Source organism: Pseudorasbora parva, chromosome 8 (assembly GCF_024679245.1).
Source record: "Pseudorasbora parva isolate DD20220531a chromosome 8, ASM2467924v1, whole genome shotgun sequence".
In the NCBI taxonomy this organism is placed as follows: Eukaryota; Metazoa; Chordata; class Actinopteri; order Cypriniformes; family Gobionidae; genus Pseudorasbora; species Pseudorasbora parva.
In genome coordinates this window covers 3234991-3255836 of record NC_090179.1, presented here as the reverse complement: position 1 = coordinate 3255836, position 20846 = coordinate 3234991, and the positions used below count along the sequence as shown (strand labels likewise).

Sequence of the window (20846 nt, the reverse complement as noted above, 5' to 3'; positions counted from 1 at the left end):
CATTAATAATTACATGGCAATTTGTAAGATTCTTCTTCTTATTATGATTTTTATTCTTAATGACGCTTGTTATTTAGAAGAAGAATGTCGTTTTTATTGATTTTATTATTTAAAAGAAGAATGTCATTTTTATTATTTTGTCAGTCTGAATTATTTTCAGTCCCACTCCGTGCACAGCTGTCGGGCCTAACCCTGAAATGTCAGATATAGCGCACAGGCTCGTGACTGGAGGAAGCATATGCCTACAAATCAAATGCTTTGGTAAAGTCACACAAATTAAACATTGACGTTCTTGTTGCACAAAAATAAACACTGAATGTTGTGGTTTTTAACAGTGGGTCATATAGCATATCTTGTCAGTGCCTTTTGTGGTGTTAGGAATTGCTTTTCTGCGCATTTTCACACTAACTCAAACGTGCGTACACCACCTCCTGAGCTGGCGTAGGATTTGAGCGTGCCGTACGCCAACGTCCATATTGATAAATCTCAAAGTCATCGTGGTTTTGGGTGTACGCTCGAAATTTGGTGTACGCACTTTTGATAAATGAGGCCCAATGTAACTGGTCTGACTAGAGTTTGGTCTTTCAAGTTCGCAAGCCAACAGAGAGTTGCTAGACGACCTTGGCTGCAAATTACATTTGCTGCTGCTACACAGTAAAATCCCAAGTGTTAAATCAACACTGCTCAGAGTGTATTTGGTCCCACTCCACTGAGAGTTAAAATAACACTGAAGTGGTGTTAAAGTTAATGAGATAATATGAGATTAATTAAGTAATGATTGAACCATTAGTGATGAACACCTGATGATAACGAGCAGAATCACTGAAGGACAGAGAAACACAAGATCTACAACTGACTTCAGCCACAGCCTTAGATGAAATCAACTGAAGATAAAAGAAGACATTATATCTCTGAAGATCTCAGCAGAGGATTAAACAACTCCACAATTACTTTTGTCATACTGTACTTCTACATATGTTTTTATTGAGGTTTAGATACTGATGTTTTATGGAAATTATTTGGTCACCATTATGGCGATTAGTGTTTCATTTAGTTGAGCAGTTTGACTTTAAACTAACATTTCAATCTTTGTAACAGTGTTTTGCCAAAACACATTTTTTTGCAAAGAAATGTGATCTTGTGACATGCATCATACAGTTTGTTGTCAAGTTTTAAAGATCAAGCTCACCAATCTTATGCTGAGCAAAAGCAGTTATTTGTTTTTAAGTAAATTGATCATCAATGTGAAAATCTTGGCACAAATTAAACAGAATTTAGATTTTTTATTTTATTTATTTTTTGGGGGGGGGGATATTTGGACACACACACATCAAGAATCAGCATATAAATCTCAACAGTGGTGACATGTTTTTGTGCCACAATGCATTCTGGGAGCCAACAAATTATAAAACTCATGGCTCCCAGCATGCATTGCAGCATGAACCATGTCACCATTGTTGAGAATCATATGCTGATTCTTGATGTCTTGCTAAAATAATTGGTTCTGTAACTTTAAAAAAATTAATCTAAATTCAAACTCTGACCCGTGGCAAATATATATATACACTCACACATTTGGTCACTGATGAGATAAAATCATTCCATTTCATTATGAAAACTATATGAACTGATTTGCTTCTAAATTCCATTGTAACTAAGTGTAGAAAACACTGTTAGCAACACTGCTCTGGAAAAAGCCAAGTCAAACTGCCCAACTAAAGGAAACATTGATCAGCATAATGGTGACCAAACATTTTCCATAAAACATCAACATCTAAACCTGTTAATTCTCAATAAGAGCTTATGTAGACGAACAGTATGACAGGAATAACTGTGAAGTTGTTTAATCCTCTGCTGAGATCTTCAGAGATTGAATGTCTTCTTTTATCTTCAGTTAATTTCATCTAAGGCTATGGCTGAAGTCAGTTGTAGATCTTGTGTTTCTCTTTCCTTCAGTGATTATGCTCGTTATCATCAGGTGTTCATCACTAATGGTTCAATCATTCCTTAATTCATCTCTTAATTATTTCATTAACTTTAACACGGCTTCAGTGTTATTTTAACTCTCTGTGAAGTGGGACCAAATACACTCTGAGCAGTGTTGATTTAACACTGGGAATTTTGCTGTGTAGGGTGCGTCTAGATTTCTAGGCTACCTTATCCCAACAACTTGATGCTGATCCGTGCATTTTCCAGCATATTGGAGCACCGTCACAAGGTAAGAGTGATAATAAAGTGGCTTGAAGATAATTACATTGACATATTGGATCTGTGGTTGGGCAACTCCCTGGATCTTAATTCCATATAGGACCTGTGGCCAATCCTCAAAAGGTGAGTGGACAAGCAGAAATCCACAAATTGTGATCAACTTCGAGCACTAATAATATAAGAATGGATCGTCATCATTTGGCTCAGAAGCTGATATCAGCACTCCAGATGGGAATTGCAAACTTTTGACCATGGCTGTATTCTGTACTGCTCTGAAACGCATCGAATTTCTGACCAGCAGCGACAGGCAAGCAGTTTCAGAGCTGTTGAACGCCTAACTCGCTCCTAAACTCACAAAAACTAAGCTCCACTATATGAATGCCTAACCCTTGAGGCTATAATCTCCTGCTGACCTGGTACTGCGGCTTTGCACCTCGCATGGTTGTTGGTGCGAGACGGGCTTGATCTGAGTATTTCAGAGTCTGCTGATCTACTTTGATTTTCACACAGTACCATCTCTACACTGTTAAAACATTTAGTGTGGAATTACATATATTTCAGGTTAATAAGTGCATGACTTTAAAAGTAATTCCACAGTAGGACTTCTATTAATTTACAATTTTGCGTAAAATCTACAATACCATACTGTATTTCTACAGTGCATGTGTATTATGAAGATACCCAGCATGCAGTGAGGCATGTATAGATTATGCTGTGGAGTTTCTTGATTCTTGCTGGTTTTATCTATGCTGTTGAACTTATTTTTGGTTCCCTTTTAGCAGTTTGTGTTGTGCAATTGTTTTGTAATGTTCAGAATTTTTCTTTATTATTATTATTTGTTGAGTGTCACCATTGTTGTGTTTTATCTTAAACCAGAATGGTGGTATGTGTATGGTTAATGTTGAGCATTGATGTCTGTGCATCATTACATGATGGAAGAAAAAAATCTTGTGTTGAAAGGTAAATCTCAGTAGCAGCTTCACTATTGTGAAATATCCATCAAAATGTGAGAGTGTGAGTGTCTCTGGTTAAGGAGAATAATCTGAGGACAGTGAGTGGTGTTACTGAGATCTCTTATGAAGCTTTAGAGGAGATAAACATGAGAGTGTGAGTGTCTCTGGTTAAGGAGAATAATCTGAGCTCAGTGAGTGATGTTACTAAGATCTCTTATGAAGCTTTAGAGGAGATAAACATGAGAGTGAGAGTGTCTCTGGTTAAGGAGAATAATCTGAGCACAGTGAGTGATGTTACTGAGATCTCTTATGAAGCTTTAGAGGAGATAAACATGAGAGTGTGAGTGTCTCTGGTTAAGGAGAATAATCTGAGCTCAGTGAGTGATGTTACTAAGATCTCTTATGAAGCTTTAGAGGAGATAAACATGAGAGTGAGAGTGTCTCTGGTTAAGGAGAATAATCTGAGCTCAGTGAGTGATGTTACTAAGATCTCTTATGAAGCTTTAGAGGAGATAAACATGAGAGTGAGAGTGTCTCTGGTTAAGGAGAATAATCTGAGCACAGTGAGTGATGTAGCCGAGATCTCTTATGAAGCTTTAGAGGAGATAAACGTGAGAGTGTGAGTGTCTCTGGTTAAGGAAAATAATCTGAGCTCAGTGAGTGATGTTACTGAGATCTCTTATGAAGCTTTAGAGGAGATAAACGTGAGAGTGTGAGTGTCTCTGGTTAAGGAAAATAATCTGAGCTCAGTGAGTGATGTTACTGAGATCTCTTATGAAGCTTTAGAGGAGATAAACATGAGAGTGTGAGTGTCTCTGGTTAAGGAGAATAATCTGAGCTCAGTGAGTGATGTAGCTGAGATCTCTTATGAAGCTTTAGAGGAGATAAACATGAGAGTGAGAGTGTCTCTGGTTAAGGAGAATAATCTGAGGACAGTGAGTGATGTAGCTGAGATCTCTTATGAAGCTTTAGAGGAGATAAACATGAGAGTGAGAGTGTCTTTGGTTAAGGAGAATAATCTGAGCACAGTGAGTGATGTTACTAAAAACTTTAGAGGAGATAAATGTGAACGTGTAAGCGCCTCTGGTTAAGGAGAATAATCTGAGCTCAGTGAGTGATGTGGCTGAGATTTCGTATGAAGCTTTAGAGGAGATAAACATGAGAGTGAGAGTGTCTCTGGTTAAGGAGAATAATCTGAGCACATAGCGAAATGTTACCGAGATCGCTTTTGAAACTTTAGAGGAGACAAACATGAGAGTGTGAGTGTCTTTGGTTAAGGTGAGCACAGTGAGTGATGTAGCTGAGATCTCTTATGAACCTTTAGAGGAGATAAGTGTGAGAGTGTGAGTGTCTCTGGTTAAGGAGAATAATCTGAGCTCAGTGAGTGATGTTACTAAGATCTCTTATGAAGCTTTAGAGGAGATCAATGTGAGAGTGTGAGTGTCTCTGGTTAAGGAGAATAATCTGAGGACAGTGAGTGATGTTACTGAGATCTCTTATGAAGCTTTAGAGGAGATAAACATGAGAGTGAGAGTGTCTTTGGTTAAGGAGAATAATCTGAGCTCAGTGAGTGATGTAGCTGAGATCTCTTATGAAGCTTTAGAGGAGATAAACGTGAGAGTGTGAGTGTCTCTGGTTAAGGAGAATAATCTGAGCTCAGTGAGTGATGTTACTGAGATCTCTTATGAACCTTTAGAGGAGATAAGTGTGAGAGTGTGAGTGTCTCTGGTTAAGGAGAATAATCTAAGCTCAGTGAGTGATGTAGCCGAGATCTCTTATTAAGCTTTAGAGGAGATACTTGAGAGTGTGAGTGTCTCTGATTAAGGAGAATAATCTGAGCACAGTGCGAAATGTTACCGAGATCTCTTATGAAGCTTTAGAGGAGATAAACATGAGAGTGTGAGTGTCTCTGGTTAAGGAGAATAATCTGAGCACAGTGAGTGATGTAGCTGAGATCTCTTATGAAACTTTAGAGGAGATAAACATGAGAGAATGTCATTTTTTGTCTCAGGAGAAACATGTAAGAAGCAGGAGACTTAGCCTTATGTCTCAATTTGATATTCACTTAATCTCATTTCTATCTAGGAGAAAGATGAGAGTTGAGAAGGAGATCCCATGTTTAATTTTCCTTTCCTCTGGGAGCTTTCCGTTTTGACCCTTTTCTGACCCTGTTCCCCCCTCTTTCCTCCTTGTTGTTTTCTGACTCATCTACACTGCATCATCTAATAGGCAGAGCAAATATTAAAGTGTTGTCATTTTGAAAGGACAGCACTCACTTTTGCACCACTATGAATGTGGGTGTCTGATCGACGAGTTCCCTGTCTGATGAAGTTAGCTGGAGTCTCTTCCAGATGGACAAGGGATCTCTCTGGTCATGCAGACAAACATCAATTTTTATCAGAATTATTTTGTATTATGGGTTTGAATATGTTTGGATTTTTGTTGTTATTCACAATAAATGTCTTCCTAATAAAACAGCAATATGTTGAATTGTATGGATACTCACTGTGCTCGTCACATGTAGAGTCTGGATTCATTCTTAGAGCCCGGTTTGATGATTTGGTACAAGGCAAACAAATGGGCCTGTGTAGAAAGTTGTAGATGCAATACATTAATTGGCAAGACAGGACATGGCAGTCTGCTTGTTAAGCCATGACGTATTGAATACTGTTTTCTGTCCAAGCCTCTACTCTGTTTTAACTGAGAATACTATCCCAACAGCTATTTATTTATAGCACACATTTAAGATACACTTTTTAATGTCCCCCTGTGGTGAAAATCAAGTTTTTAATTGTGTGTATACTGTATGTCTATGTTGTTGTTTTTATTATATAAAATATATGCTTTAAATTACAAACTGCTTTGTAACCAATCAAGTCAACGTGCCATCAGGTTTTAGCATATCATTAATTATTCTCTGAAGCAGGGGAGACTCAAGAGAGGTCAGGTAATCCTGATATATTTTTCAGTTGATGAAAAATCGTAGATTTAGCAATATAGCGGGTGAATTAAGCATATAATGTATATTACAATGTGGTGATAAACTATATGCCTTTATCTACTGATATTCTAAGTTGCTCAAAAGTGTTTCTAAAGATGCTGATTTTTAGAAGGGAGACATTAGCAAGACATTATTAGCTGTTGATCAATGTAGTCAAGCAAAAGGTTAAATTATATTAATTTCCATTATGTGTCTGTCATTGTAAAGAGCGCCATTGTGCAGTGTTTACCTCAGTAAATAAGTCGTCTGAATTTCTTTTTGTTTTTAAATCTGTTTATTTAACTTTTACAATAATAACAGGACACTGATACAGGAGAATCGGGAAACAAAATATTGTCTACACATATAATCACACACTTCTGAAGAGATTCAAGCCACTGTCGTAATGACATCTTAGTGAACATTCTAGACAAAAAAAAATATTAAATGATCCCCAAAAAATATACCAATGTGGCCCTTTAATGTAAATTCTTTCCAATTGAATGAAGCTCAAAACATCTCTCATGTCATCAAAAGATGGAGGGAAATCCCTTGAGAAGTCTGCAGGGATACAGCCTCCTGAATTTGACACCGGCTTCATGTAATTCCACCTTCTCATTTAAACTGATCCTGCCCTTTCTTGAGTTCCGCAGAGAAATCAGGAAAGATCCAAATCTTGGATTTCTTGTAGCGCAATTGTCCATTCTCACTTGACAATTGTAAAATTTCTTCCCTGGTCCCGACACAAAGAAAGCGTACAATCATAGGTCTCTGTGGTGCGCCGTTTGGGTGCAAGGGGCAAACTCAATCTCTGACATCTGAGGTAGTTTATCCCCGAAAGGTTCTGCAAAGAACGATGCCATGAAGTTGAGAGGGTTTTGACATTTCAACATGCTAAGGGGTTCCTAATATAAAAAGATTGTTTTGCACAAGTGGTTTTCCAGATCATCCACTTCCTCATTATCTCTTTCCAGGGACTGACATTTGCTTTCTAAAATGTGAAGTCTTTCGTCCACGCTGTTCATCCAGGCTTCAACCTCTTTAATTTTGGAGCCATGACTGGAAATAGTAGCTTGAAGGGCACTTTTAGAAGCGCAGCGAGAAACTCAGACCTTAGTGACACAATTTCCTTAAGAATTGTTGTGGTAAGCATCTCTTTTAAAAGAGCTGCCGTTAACCCCGAAGCAGCCGTAGCCATGTTGCCAGTGTCGTCAACTTCACCCGGAGCAGGTGAATCACGGTTAGATTTAGGCATAGCAATGAAAATAACATGCTCCAGAAAGCATTTGAATGTTCTCTAGCGTTGAAGACATTGGCCCTCATTTATCAAAAGTGCGTTCACCAAATTTCCAGCGTACACATTGCGTACACCCAAACCCACGGTGACTTTGAGATTGATCAATATGGATTCGGCGTATGGCACGCTCAAATCCTCCGCCAGCTCAGGAGGTGGTGTACGCACATTTGAGTTAGTGCGAAAATGCACAGAAAAACTATTCCTAACACCACAAAACGCACTGACAAAAATATGCTATATTATGACCCACTGTAAAAAACAACAACATAGTAATTATAAACTTCAGTGTTTATTTTTGTGCAACGTATTCAATGTTTAATTTGTGTGACTATAGGCTACCAAAGCATTTGAGGCATGTATTCCTCCAGTTGCGAGCCTGCCCGGCAGCTGCGCACGGACTGGGACTGAATAATTCAGACTGACAAAATAATAAAAATTACATTATTCTTCTTTTAAATAATAATAATAAAATAAATAATAATGGCATTCTTCTTCAAAATAACAATAAGTGTCATTAATAATAAAAATCATAATAATAATAAAAAGAATCTTACAAATTGTCAGGCAATTATTGATGTGAATGAATGGTAGGCTACTCCACATCACATCATCATCGCTATCGTACACCCCAATACATGTGCCATGATACGAAATTAAAGGGGGGGGGGATGCTGTTTCATGCATACTGAGCTTTTTACACTGTTAAAGACTTGGATTCCCATCCTAAACATATACAAAGTTTCAAAAACTAATGTTGGACGTTTGATGGAGTATTTCTGTGTCAAAAATACTCCTTCCGGTTTCTCACAAGTCTCTGAGAGTTTTTTTCGAGTATGGGTCGGCTTGACGTCGATAGAGCGGAAGGTCCTTGTATGGGCCGTACGGGCTCTTCTCCCGGTAGGGTGCGCGCGCGTGACTAGAGCGAGAGAGGAAATGCACGCCCATAAACACTCGCTCAGCTGCAGATTCACTCGTCGTTATAGTCCGCGCCGCGCTCCACTTTATTCCTATGGGTGACGTCGAGCGACTTCAACGCTTCAGCACAGCATTCCGGGAAGGCAGCGCTGCATTTGAACCGATTTGAACGCAGAAATGACGAGAAGCTTCACAGCATCGCTTCAGTCGCATTGGAAAATGGATCTCCACGGTCACTGCTGTCAGGACTTCACCAAATCATACCAAAGAAGTGTGTTTTTGACGGAGCGGTCCCAGCGATAAAGGTTCGGTCCTGCTTTGGAAGCAGCCGGTGAGTAAAACTGCTTCAAATGTCTGTGCTGTCGGCTATCGTCGCGTGAGTAAACATTGTAGAAGAAATTCATTTTTATTAGGCCTTAGTAGGCCTCACTAGGCCTTAGCTGCAGTATAAGCTGGCCTCAGCTGGGCACCAAGAAACCATGGTCTGCCGCTTGTAAGAAACATCAAAGTGTGAGAAACAGGAGTTGTTACATTAGTTGCAAGGGAGAATGGGTGAGAAGCGCTGGGAAACTGTCATGTACTGGGAAGGCGGGAAAGGCCCACAGACAAATATGATACATTGTATTTATATAATTGTGGAAAAACCATGAGTTGACTGTAAAAAGAATGGTGCCCAATGGATGAGAAAGAGAAACTAGTGGCAGTCGGCCACCATTACAAAGAAGACTAGATAAGTTTATGAATAGAACAACTGTAGTAAAATAGGGAGTAAAGGCACCTCCCATGAAACCTTGAGCTAGAACTGTATAAAAGTGTGAGCTGAGGAAGAGATGGTCAGATGTTCAGCTGGCATCTCACTTTGTTGTTCATACAATAAAGTTAATTTCTTCTGAGACCTGGAACTTCAACTCTGATAGATTTTTCTTTAAAAAGTTAGAGACAAGTTAGAACTTAGAATTTGCCACGACAACATCAGTAAACGACACGATCGCGTGCTTCGTCATTCAAATGTGCTAACGGACTCCATTGTTGTTCTATGTATAACGTTACACTAGTCTGATGTGAAAAAACGTTTTGCTTGCTACTGCTAAGGTTTAGTCGCATACAATAGTCCATAAACCGAATCATGTCCTCATAAACTGCGAGTAAACACACACAAATGTTGACAGGCCACTAAATACAGTCCATACCACAGAGACGGACGTCCTGCTGCTGCTGTTTCTCCTGTTCAATTTATTTCAGCCTCAGAATGTGATTCTGGATCATATATGTATTAGCTGAATCCAAGCGATAGACATGGGTTTCTCCACGCTTCACCACTTTGCGCGCATCATTCTTTAGCTCCGCCCACACGATACGCCTCCAGGCGCTCATTTTTTTCCGGAAAGACTCGGTACAGCCCATATTTCTTTTATAAATATAATAAAACTAAAGACTTTTGGGAGATATGAAGGATGCAATACTACTCTATAGGTACTCGAGATTGACTGAAACTGAATGTTTCACCCCCCTTTTAAATGCTAATTGTTTCAAAACATGTGCTGTAAAATAATGCATTGTGATGGTAATTTATCATCCAAACAGCTATTTAAACTGCTGGAGTGCACTTATCAACCTCCACACTATTAACAGTACTCGTAATTTGGGTCCATATATTTTTTTTGGGGGGGGGGGGGGGTGCCTTTAATCCCACTCTTTAAACTCCCAAATAAAACAATTTCGTTTTTTTCCACTTCCCTGGTGATGGTCTAGATGGGCGCGTCTCAATCATCTCACTAGTCCACTAGATTGAGAAGCGCCCGATCTCCACATCGTAGAAGTTTGGCTTCTTTGCCGTCTTCCGTGTCCATGGCGTAAAATGAGGGCGTGGGGGAGGCGGAGACTTGAATATATAGGGGCGTGTTATTCTAATGACGATTGGTTTCAGCCGCCGCATTTATCAAGGGCAGGTATTGCGTACACCTGGATTGCAGAGGTGCGCACAGGTTTATAAATCAGGCGGTGAGAGGAGTGTAAGCATAATCTTACGACAACATATACGCCCGTTTCTATGCACGACTGATAAATGAGGGCCATTTTCTAAAAGTATTAAGAATACAACATTTGTGATTATTGAAAATAAATAAAATTTACGGAGTAGCTCCTGGACGTGCCTTACTTACTCACCTGGATGCTGGAAGTCTGCCGACTGAGTTTGTGCGAGTTAGTAAAGGCAGAGTTAATTTGCATATTCATGAATCCCCCTATACTAAATAAGTAAAGTTGGTGTAGAGTTACATTCAAGCTTTTTTAAGGCACGAAGAATTTTCAAAGGAAAAATGTTTAAATATATCATCATTGGTGATCAAAGATGAGTTTTAAGGGATAAAATTATTGACCACAGGGGGACTCACACTACACTACTGTATTATTGTACACTACATTGTTAAACATGCTGTGAAATAACAGTATTTTCTTTAAACAGTAAGTGTACACAAGCATTTTTTTTTTCTCTCTACAGGAGCATCCCACATGCACAGGTTTTAATGCTGCAAACATCTAAATATACTGTATATGCAAGGAAAAGGAAAGTTGAATCTTACCTTGCCTTCAAAGATAATGTTACATTTTCCTTCATCCTAACCAGAGCAATGTCGTAATCATAAAACTCATTTACATTCTTGTCCTTAAGGCCTTTCACATTAAACAGTGGATGAAGAATCAACTCCATGGCTTTAACTTCACCATCACCTTTGTAAGAAAATTGAAGGGTAGTAAATGTAGTTTAGAGCCTGTGTATGGCAGGATAAAATCAACATAAATTCTAAGTTGACCCAATTTACTGTTCTTGGTCTAATTCATCATTGCACATTATTCAAAATATATATTTATTTAAACTTTTTTCAAATTGGCTTTGACATTTTGCTGACATTATAAGAGATTATCTCTCAAGTAACATTAGTTGCCTTGATTTATTCCATAAATAAGTATGAAAAAAACACAATTCTTACCATGGCGAACTATTATGTCAGAAGCACTGGCCAGTGATACAGATTCATCTGCATTCAGCTTTATTAAGCAGTGTGCAGCTGTCAATACCATGCTCTTAGTCACTATAGACCCTCTGCATATTTTAGCACCCTGGATGAAATTTTTTTTATATTTATATAATTTTATAGAAGTAATCTAAATATTTATTAAAATGTTAAACTATTGATATGAATTTACCAACCCAGACAAGATTGACGTGCCAAGGTCTGGTGTAAGTGTTTTTCGACATTGGGTCAGTGGTTTCCTGCTCCTCTTGTGCCACTCCACACTTAGTCACAGCAGAATCACCTGATTTACACAGTAAGGCACTATTATTAGTGAAGCTAATTTGGAACAATGTATCTTGAGAGAATATATTTAGGTTGAAACTGAAAATAAACATATTGATTGTCAGGAGTCTCTGGACAATGACTTCCACTGAGGGACCTGATATCGAATTACTTACTGATCATTAGGTTGAACACATTTCCAAGCTGGCTATAGTCCTTCAAAACAAAAAGATGCTGCTCATCTTTCTTGGAAGAGGCAATGCTTGTGAGATCTTTCCTGTTAACTTCTTCTCCGACAGCAAAAACATACACATCTGTGAAACATAAATGCACACAACTGGTAAAAAACTAACAAAAAAAATTAGGCTGGATTTTCTAACATCTTACAGCCACACAGCCACACATAATATACACTAAATAAAATAATGTAAGATAAACTGGGTGTTTTACACTACTTACATTCACATGCTCTCAAATAATCTGTTGATCAGATTTATTGCTCAATTGGATTGAAAAGCCTTCATGTAAATACATAAACTAATTTGATTAAAGGGGGGGTGAAACACTCAGTTTCAGTCAATCTCATGTCAATCTTGAGTACCTATAGAGTAGTATTGCATCCTTCATATCTCCGAAAAGTCTTTAGTTTTATCATATTTATAAAAGAAATATAGGCTGTACCGAGTCTTTCCGGAAAAAACCGAGCGCCTGGAGGCGTATCGAGTGGGCGGAGCTAAAGAATGACAAGCGCGCAAAGCGGTGACGTCCTCAAGCGTGGAGAAGCCCATCTATCTCAGCTAATACAGATAATGATCCACAATCAAATCTGAGGGAGAAATAAATTGAACAGGAGAAACGGCAACAGCAGGACGTCCGTCTCTGTGGTATGTAAGTTACTGTATTTAATGGCCTCTCCACATTTCTGTGTGTTTACTCGCAGTGTATGAGGACATGATTCGGTTTATGGACTATTGTATGCGACTAGACCTTAGAAGTAGCAAGCATACTGTAACGTTATACACAGAACAACAATGGAGTAACCGTTAGCGCATTTGAATGACGAAGCACGCGATCGTGTCGTTTACTGATGTTTACTCATGCGACGGTAGCCACTAGCAGAGACATTTGAAGCAGTTTAAGTTAACTCACCGTCGAAGCTTTATCGCTGGGACCGCTCCGTCAGAAACACATTTCTTTGGTATGATTTGGTAAAGTCCTGTGACAGCAGTGGCGTGTAAATCCATTTTGAGACGCAACTGAAACGATGTTGTCAAGCTTCCCGTCATTTCTGCGTTCAAATCGGTTCAAATGCAGCGCTGCCTTCCCGGAATGCTGTGCTGAAGCGCTGAAGTCGCTCGACGTCACCCATAGGAATAAAGTGGAGCGCGGCGCCGTTCACGGACGACTGGATCTGCAGCTGAGAGACTGTTTACAGCGTGCTCTAGTCACGCGCGCGCGCACCCTACCGGGAGAAGAGCCCGTACGGCCCATACAAGGACCTTCCGCTCTTATTAACGTCAAATAGACCCATACTCGAAAAAAACTCGCCGAAACTTGTGAGAAACCGGAAGGAGTATTTTTGACACAGAAATACTCCATCAAACGTCCAACATTAGTTTTTGAAACTTTGTCTATGTTTAGGATGGGAATCCAAGTCTTTAACAGTGTAAACAGCTCAGTATGCATGAAACAGCATTTCACCTCCCCTTTAAGATTGATCCGAATTAAATTTTGAATTTCGGTGGTGTAATCCTTGAATAATCTGATCAATGGGAAAAAAATTAAGCATGTGAATATAACTATCTTCTCAGTTGGATTGAAAAATAGCTTGCACACATGCACAGCATGTTTACCAGAGCACTTTTGTAACAAAATCTCTGTTTACATACGTTTTACGTATTACAATCATACATGCTTATTTTATTTACATCTTACATATTGGTTAGTGGAGGAGACTGAAATGTTTATATTTGTAAAAAAAGAAAAAGAAAAAAAAGCGTTTTTTTCAGGTATGTTTTCAAGCACAAAAAAAAGACAATTATACTAACTGTGACTTTACATAGAGTTGATTGAGTATGTACACACACCTGTAATCGTTTAGCCCTGATGAAGGCATGTGCACAAAATGCAAAAATAAACGTTACTGATTTGACCCCTTGATGTCACAAGTGTTGCTGGTATTGTCCAAAAATGGCACTGGAGTAAGACAGAATACTATGGAAGCAGAAATTAAATATCCATGTTGATGTATACGTGCTGGTTTTTCTGGGTGGTAGTAGAAAAATAATGTGAATTTTGCAGGCGTAAGCGGACAAATTCTAATATACTTTTTGAAGAAGTGGATGGGAGCAGGACAGAATATTGTGGGAATTGGACTGAAAAAATACACCCACACTGACCTCTAAGGTAAGGTTTACCAAAATACACTGTAAATTGTTAAGGTCCAACTTGTAGTATTATAATTACTATTTAAACACATGAGAGCATGAGTGGTGAAACCTCTTCAGAAAACAAGAAATTTGTTGCAATCATTCGAAATAAACTTAAATTTGAGCAATTATTACATGAGAGGAAAACAGGGTTAGGATAGGGTAAACATTTATGAGACGAACCCAGGAGCTCCTCTTGTGTGTGATCAACACTGCTGGGTTTGTAGCCAAGTAAGTTCCGGATCTTATCTAAAATGGTTTGCGGTTTGGGTCCCATATTTGAGTGACCTGGATATACACAAAAACAAAATGAGTACATCATTTAATGAGCTTTAAAATGTATCACAAATTTTGAGATTAAAATACTGACTATTACTTTTTTTAAATACAGTATCTGCAATAAAGATGAGCTCATATTTAGGAAAATTGAGGGCGTGCACAGTAATTTTATATGTAATGTAATATCGTTTACTTAAAATGAATTTTTTATTTTTATTTTCATTCATTTATTTTTTATGCATAATTTGTGGAATATATTTTTGAAAATGTCCAAAAATACTTTTTTAATGTTCCCCATAAGAAAGTACAGGTTTAAAATGACATGATAATTAGTAAATTATGGAATATATATATATATATATATATATATATATATATATATATATATATATATATATATATATATATATATATATATATATATATATATATATATATATATATATATATATATATATTTTTTTTTTTTTTTTTTTTTTTTAAAGGCATATACTTATCAGACACAGTAGTTACAACATGTCACATTTGTCAGCCACATACTGTACATCATTGAGGAAAAAGTAAATATATATAAAAAAAATGATTGTTTTTCATTTCTTTAATTCCTTTCTTACATTTAAATGAAATGGTTATTTTTCAAAATCAGGCATCTTTAATGACACAGTATGTAGCCGACAAATGTATGAGCTCTGTTTCTGGAAGAGCCTCAAAAACTACTATTAAACCTGCATGGGTTGAGAAGCACTGCATAGACTGCCGCATTTACAAGAAATATATATATATATATATATATATATATATATATACTCCATACTTCCATACTAAAGTGTTACCATATATATATATATATATATATATATATATATATATATATATATGGTAACACTTTAGTATGGGGAACGTCTCGGTTACGTGTATAACCCTCGTTCCCTGAGGAGGAAACGGAGACGTAACGTCAGTGACTGACGAATGGGGGTTTCGCCTAAGCCAATCATCTTCGAGCTCTTAGAAAACGCCCAATGGCAGTGCCAATGCCATGGGCATGCGAGATTTGCATGCGTAACTCCACCTACCCACATGGGTATTTAAGGAAGTAGCTGGGATGATCGCATTATGTTTACCTGCTTACACTGAGGTGTCGAGGTCGTAGAATCACCCGGTCTCATCCAGGATTTTCAGCCCATAAACATTGACCTATAGCAATATAGTTGGGCTGAAAAAACATGGATATGGGTTGATCCCGAGGGTGGAGGAGACGCTTGCGAGCGATCTCTCTCTCTCTCTCTCTCCCGAATCAGCATCATCCATCAAAGCCCCGACATTGCCCACCAAGCCATTGAGAGCTACATCGGCTTTGGTGGGCAAAGCGTACTCGGCAGCAGGTCAGGCTGCGGCATGCTTGCACACTATGGCTATAGTGCAGGCATACCAAGCTGACCTGCTAAAAGATCTGGGGGAAAGTGAGGAGATCGGAGCTGATGTCATTAGAGAGCTCTGGTCTTCAGCCGATCTTGCTCTCCGTGCCACCAAGTAGACGGCCAGATCTGTTGGCCGTTCTATGGCAACCCTGGTGGCCACAGAGAGGCACTTGTGGCTGAACCTCACTGATATCAAGGAGAAAGATAAGAGCTTCAGGAGGCCAAGAACAGTCTGTGGCGCTCCAGCAGTTTCTACCTCGTAAACCCCAGACTTCTGCTGCTGCTGGGCGGGAGCAGCAGAAACCGAGTACGAGCTCCTCACACCGAGAGCAACAAAAACAGAGCGTTGCCACCCGTACCCCTCCACAAAAGGGGTGGGGCGGGGGACGACGCTCTCAGGCGCAGTCTTCGAAGGGTAAGGCGGATCTGAGGACCGTCATTATCTCTAAGAAGGCTGCGTCGAAAAGGTTCTGACGCCATGGGAGTCAGGGTCGTGAGGGTGGTCCCCTTCGGAGGCAGGCGGTGTTCACCTCAGCATACGGTGCCCGCCTCCCTTCGGTGCCCTCACAGGGTCGATCTGCTAACACCGCGGCAATGCCAGGGCGCAGAGAGCCCTCGCAAATCATTCGAGGATGGCTTGCGCCCTCCCACGAGGGTCTTAGTACAGTTGGGCCAGTCGTTCCCTGCCGGTTCGCCGCTTCAGGGCGCTGCGCTCGCTGTGCAGAGTACATCAGAGGCCAGCCTTGAGAGGCTGGTACCCTTAGTAGATTTAGTAGGTACCCTGCGTATTATAAGAAAGGGGTTTGCCATCCAGTTCAGGTGTTGTCCACCCAGTTTCAATTGGGTTCTGCCCACAGTGGTGGGATGCGAGCAGGCTCTGGTTATGTCTCTAGAAGTACAGACTCTTTTGCAAAAGGGGGCTATAGAAAGGGTTTCTCCTCCCAGCAGGTAGTTGGGGTTTTACAGCCGGTACTTCATTGTGCCAAAAAAGGATGGAGGGCTGCGGCCCATTTTAGATCTGCGTGTTCTGAATCGAGCGGTAGCGAAACTCAGTTTCAAGATGCTTACACTCAAACAGATCGTGTCACAGATCAGGTCCGAGGACTGGCTTGTCACGATAGATCTAAAAGACGCATATTTCCTTGTATCCATCCTTCCACAGCACAGGAAGTTCCTGAGGTTCGCTTTCGGGGGAGAAGCGTACCAATATCGGGTTCTTCCGTTTGGCCTAGGTGTGTCACCCCGCACCTTCACAAAGTGTGTAGACGCAGCTCTGGTTCCTCTGCGTATGCAGGGGATCCGAATTCTCAATTACATTGATGACTGGTTGATTTTAGCGCAGTCAGCACATTTAGCGGTTCAACATCGAGATGTTGTTCTTGCTCACATGAGAAAGCTGGGGCCGAGATTGAACCCCAAGAAGAGTGTTCTTTTGCCATCTCAGAGAACTACTTATCTGGGGGTCGTGTGGGATTCGACCACCATGGGTGCGGCAGGACGGGGTCCGTCTATTACTAGTGGCCCCGTTCTGGCCGGGCCGAGTTTGGTTCTCGGACCTAGTATCTCTCCTGGACGGCTCTCCCATGGAGATTCCGATCAGGGTGGACCTACTCTCTCAGACGAAGGGGACAATTTTGCACCCTCGCCCGGAGCTGTGGAAACTGTGGGCTCTGAGGGGGCCCAGCTAATGAGCTCAGGTCTCTCAACTGAGGTTGTGGAGACCATTCTACAGTCTAGAGCTCCCTCCACAAGGAAATTGTATGTCTTGAAGTGGAAACTCTTCACTTCTTGGTGTAGAAATCACCGGTTGGACCCAGTTAACTGCCTTGTGGGTGCAGTGCTGGACTTTCTGCAGGAAAGATTTTCTACAGGATTAGCTCCCTCCACGGTAAAGGTATATGTGGCGGCCCTAGCAGTGTACCACATGCCTCTGAGTGGTGTTTCATTGGGGCAACATCCGCTTATTACTCGTTTCCTTCGTGGCACTTTGAGACTTAGGCCTCCGGTTCGCACCAGGGTGCCAGCATGGGACTTAACCACTGTTTTACAAGGTCTTTCTTTGGCACTTTTTGAGCCAATTGAAGAAGTTCATGAGAAGTTTTTAACTCTTAAAGCTGTGTTTTTGCTGGCAATTTTGTCTCTAAAGAGAATTGGAGACATTCAAGCACTTTCTGTGGCTCCCTCGTGCTTGGAATTTGCGCCCGGTATGGCTAAGGCTTTCTTATTTCCCAGACCGGGTTATATTCCTAAAGTCCCTACTAATGTTGTAGGGCCGGTAATACTGCAGGCCTTTTGTCCTAAGGGCCCACTCTACTAGGAGTATGGCGGCTTCTAAAGCTTTGTTATCAGGGGCCTCCCTGAGTGAAGTCTGTGATGCGGCAGGGTGGTCCTCGCGGCACACTTTTGTGAGATTCTACGAGCTTGACCTCAACGCCACCCCTGGGGCACGGGTGCTCGTTCATTAGCCAATGGTGGACCGGCATCCGGCTCGTATGGGGACGTGGGTATTGTTGTTCCCACAGCAGTGGGGACAGCTTGAGTTCCCTTGAAACGGGAACGTCTCGGTTACGTATGTAACCTTAGTTCCCTGAATAGGGAACGAGACGCTGTGTCACCCGGTCATACTCCCCGTGTGCCCGTGAGCGCTTGCTTCAGGCTTTTCGAAGCTAGTTTGTGTTTGTGTTCACGGGTCCTTTATAGTTTCCGGGTCAATGACGTCACCCGCCTATGACATTCCGTCATCTCATTGGTTGGTTGCATACGTGCTTCAGGACGCAATCACGCAGAGGCGTTCCCGCAGCGGTGACGCAGCGTCTCGTTCCCTATTCAGGGAACTAAGGTTACATACGTAACCAAGACGTTTTTAATTTGTTAAAAAAGTTTGAAATATCCAATAAATTCCATTCCACCTCATGGTTGTGTCCCACTTGTTGTTGAGACATACATAGGCACCATCACATCCAATCATGTACCAATGTCCAATGTTACAATAAGTAAAGCTTTGCTGAACTTCTTGTAGTCTTCACCTTTCTGGTGTAAATAAAATATTTGCTTTATCAGGTTTTGTGATAGTTCTCTTCCATGTGGTGTCATTGCTGACAGCATGAAGATTTTCTTTAGGTAACACGCATTCAACTGTCTGTTGGGCACCTGTGTAATGAATACTTGTTAAATTAGACACTTTCAATACCCTTCTGAGCTGTAAACGCCAAACTCTTTCCAGGCCAAACCAAAACCTATTCAGACACCTTGAACATTTTTCCTAGCCTAGAAATCTAGACGCACCCTAGCGGCAGCAAATCTAATCTGCCCGCGAGTGTCGTCTAGCAACTCTCAATACCCTTCTGAGCTTTAAACGCCAAACTCTTGCCGTGCCAATCACATTGTGTATAGAGTCGGTGGGCAGGGCCATAATGACGTTGGCCGAGTTGCGTTTGCGTGCTTCTTGTAAACACAGAAGCTGGTGAACGGCGGTCTTTCGAATCAGCTTTGACCACGACTCTGGAAGACTTGGAGTTAAGCTTTTCTCTGAGAAAAGAACAAAGAACGACACTGAAGTCATCCTTAAGATGGGAAGATGTGTTCAGAGTTTTGCCAACCGGATACAAGCTCTGTTTCACCTTCGTTGCTCTGGTTGGTTGTAGCTCTATCCTATCGCGTACAGAGGGAGTTTGAAAGACAACCGTTTATCCGCCCCTCGGATTGAGCCCTGTCAATGGTGAGTTTCCAGACCAAACATCTTGATGTGGGTCTGGCTTGTCAGGCCACATTTTTACCACATTATCACAATTTATTCACTAGTTTATAAAATCATAATAAAATATGACAAGTTAAACTGTTTAAGAACAAATTAATTTTGATAATGTCAGATAACTTTGATAGAAATGTATGCAATGGACTACAATCAACCAATCAGCTGTTAAATTTAAATACACAAACAAATTTAAATAATACCAATTTAGGTGACCCACTGACCAAGCAATGCTTAATTTTATTCCGTCTGTGGTGTCAAAGGTCACATAAGCAATTAAAGAAAACACACTTCAGCAAAACATGGTCAGGTCAAAGTGTCAAGTCAAATCATTTTGGTACCAAATTTATATAGATTTTACTGATAGTCACTGTATAAAGAATTGTTGGGTATACTATGTCACAGTTTACTTTAGTTTGCTATCCTTACTTAAATGAACTATACTGTCCTGCACCCACTAGCAAAAACGTTATATCTGCTGTCTAAATCATTTTTGGTTTGCTTGAATGTGTTTGAATGTAGTTCCGACACAAAATTAAAAACCCTTTAGCCTTCCTGTTCTCACATAGGTCATTCTTACCATCAGTTGCAATGATGATGACGTTCTGAGTCTCATTGAACTGATTCCTTTTGGTCTCCCTGAGGAAAGCAAGCTGATGGTACACTCTATCTAGGGCTTTATACAGATTGGTGCCTTTCTTGCTCCCATGGCCTGAAATGAAAAATATAATTTAAATAAAACTGGAAACTGGAGTAAGAAAACTACATTAGATGTAGTAAATCACATGGGTGATTTTTTTTTTTAAAACATTTTTTTACAATGAATATGTTTCATTTTACATACTTGTTTCATTAAACTCCTTCAATTTCCTCAAGATATATTCCACATCATGACTCTCGATGCTTGTAATGGACACTATTTCTTTGGGCTCACTGGCATATGAGATGATTTCAAACTTCATTTGGACCTCATAGCTATCCAACTGGAAGATGGACAAAACATAATTGCACATGACTTTATTTTGATTCAAACACATGATGCATGATCTATGCTTTAGAATTAGATGTGGGAAATTAAAGAGTTATTTATATACGTACTGTATGTACGAAGATCAGTGATGTAGAGCAGGCCTATTCAATTACCAGTGCAAAGAACAAATCTGCAGGAATATACACTATATTGCCAAAAGTTTTGGGATGCCTGCCTTTACAAGCACATGAACTTTAATGACATCTAATTCTTAATCCATAGGGTTTAATATGGAATTGGCCCACCCTTTGCAGCTATAACAGCTTCAGCTCTTCTGGGATGGCTTT

General features: G+C 40.2%; 1 protein-coding gene across 1 annotated transcript in view; it reads right to left on the bottom strand.

Moving 5' to 3' along the window:
- Positions 1 to 20846, bottom strand: part of si:ch1073-280e3.1 (complement factor B) — a 75012-nt gene that overhangs the window by 16108 nt on the left and 38058 nt on the right. Inside the window, exons 8-16 of the mRNA XM_067449941.1 lie at positions 20374 to 20512; positions 20110 to 20241; positions 14265 to 14369; positions 11829 to 11966; positions 11565 to 11671; positions 11344 to 11473; positions 10936 to 11083; positions 5668 to 5744; positions 5438 to 5529 (exon numbers count right to left, since the gene is read on the bottom strand). Of these exons, the coding sequence (XP_067306042.1) occupies positions 5438 to 5529; positions 5668 to 5744; positions 10936 to 11083; positions 11344 to 11473; positions 11565 to 11671; positions 11829 to 11966; positions 14265 to 14369; positions 20110 to 20241; positions 20374 to 20512 (1068 nt within the window). The remainder of the gene's footprint in view (positions 1 to 5437; positions 5530 to 5667; positions 5745 to 10935; positions 11084 to 11343; positions 11474 to 11564; positions 11672 to 11828; positions 11967 to 14264; positions 14370 to 20109; positions 20242 to 20373; positions 20513 to 20846) is intronic.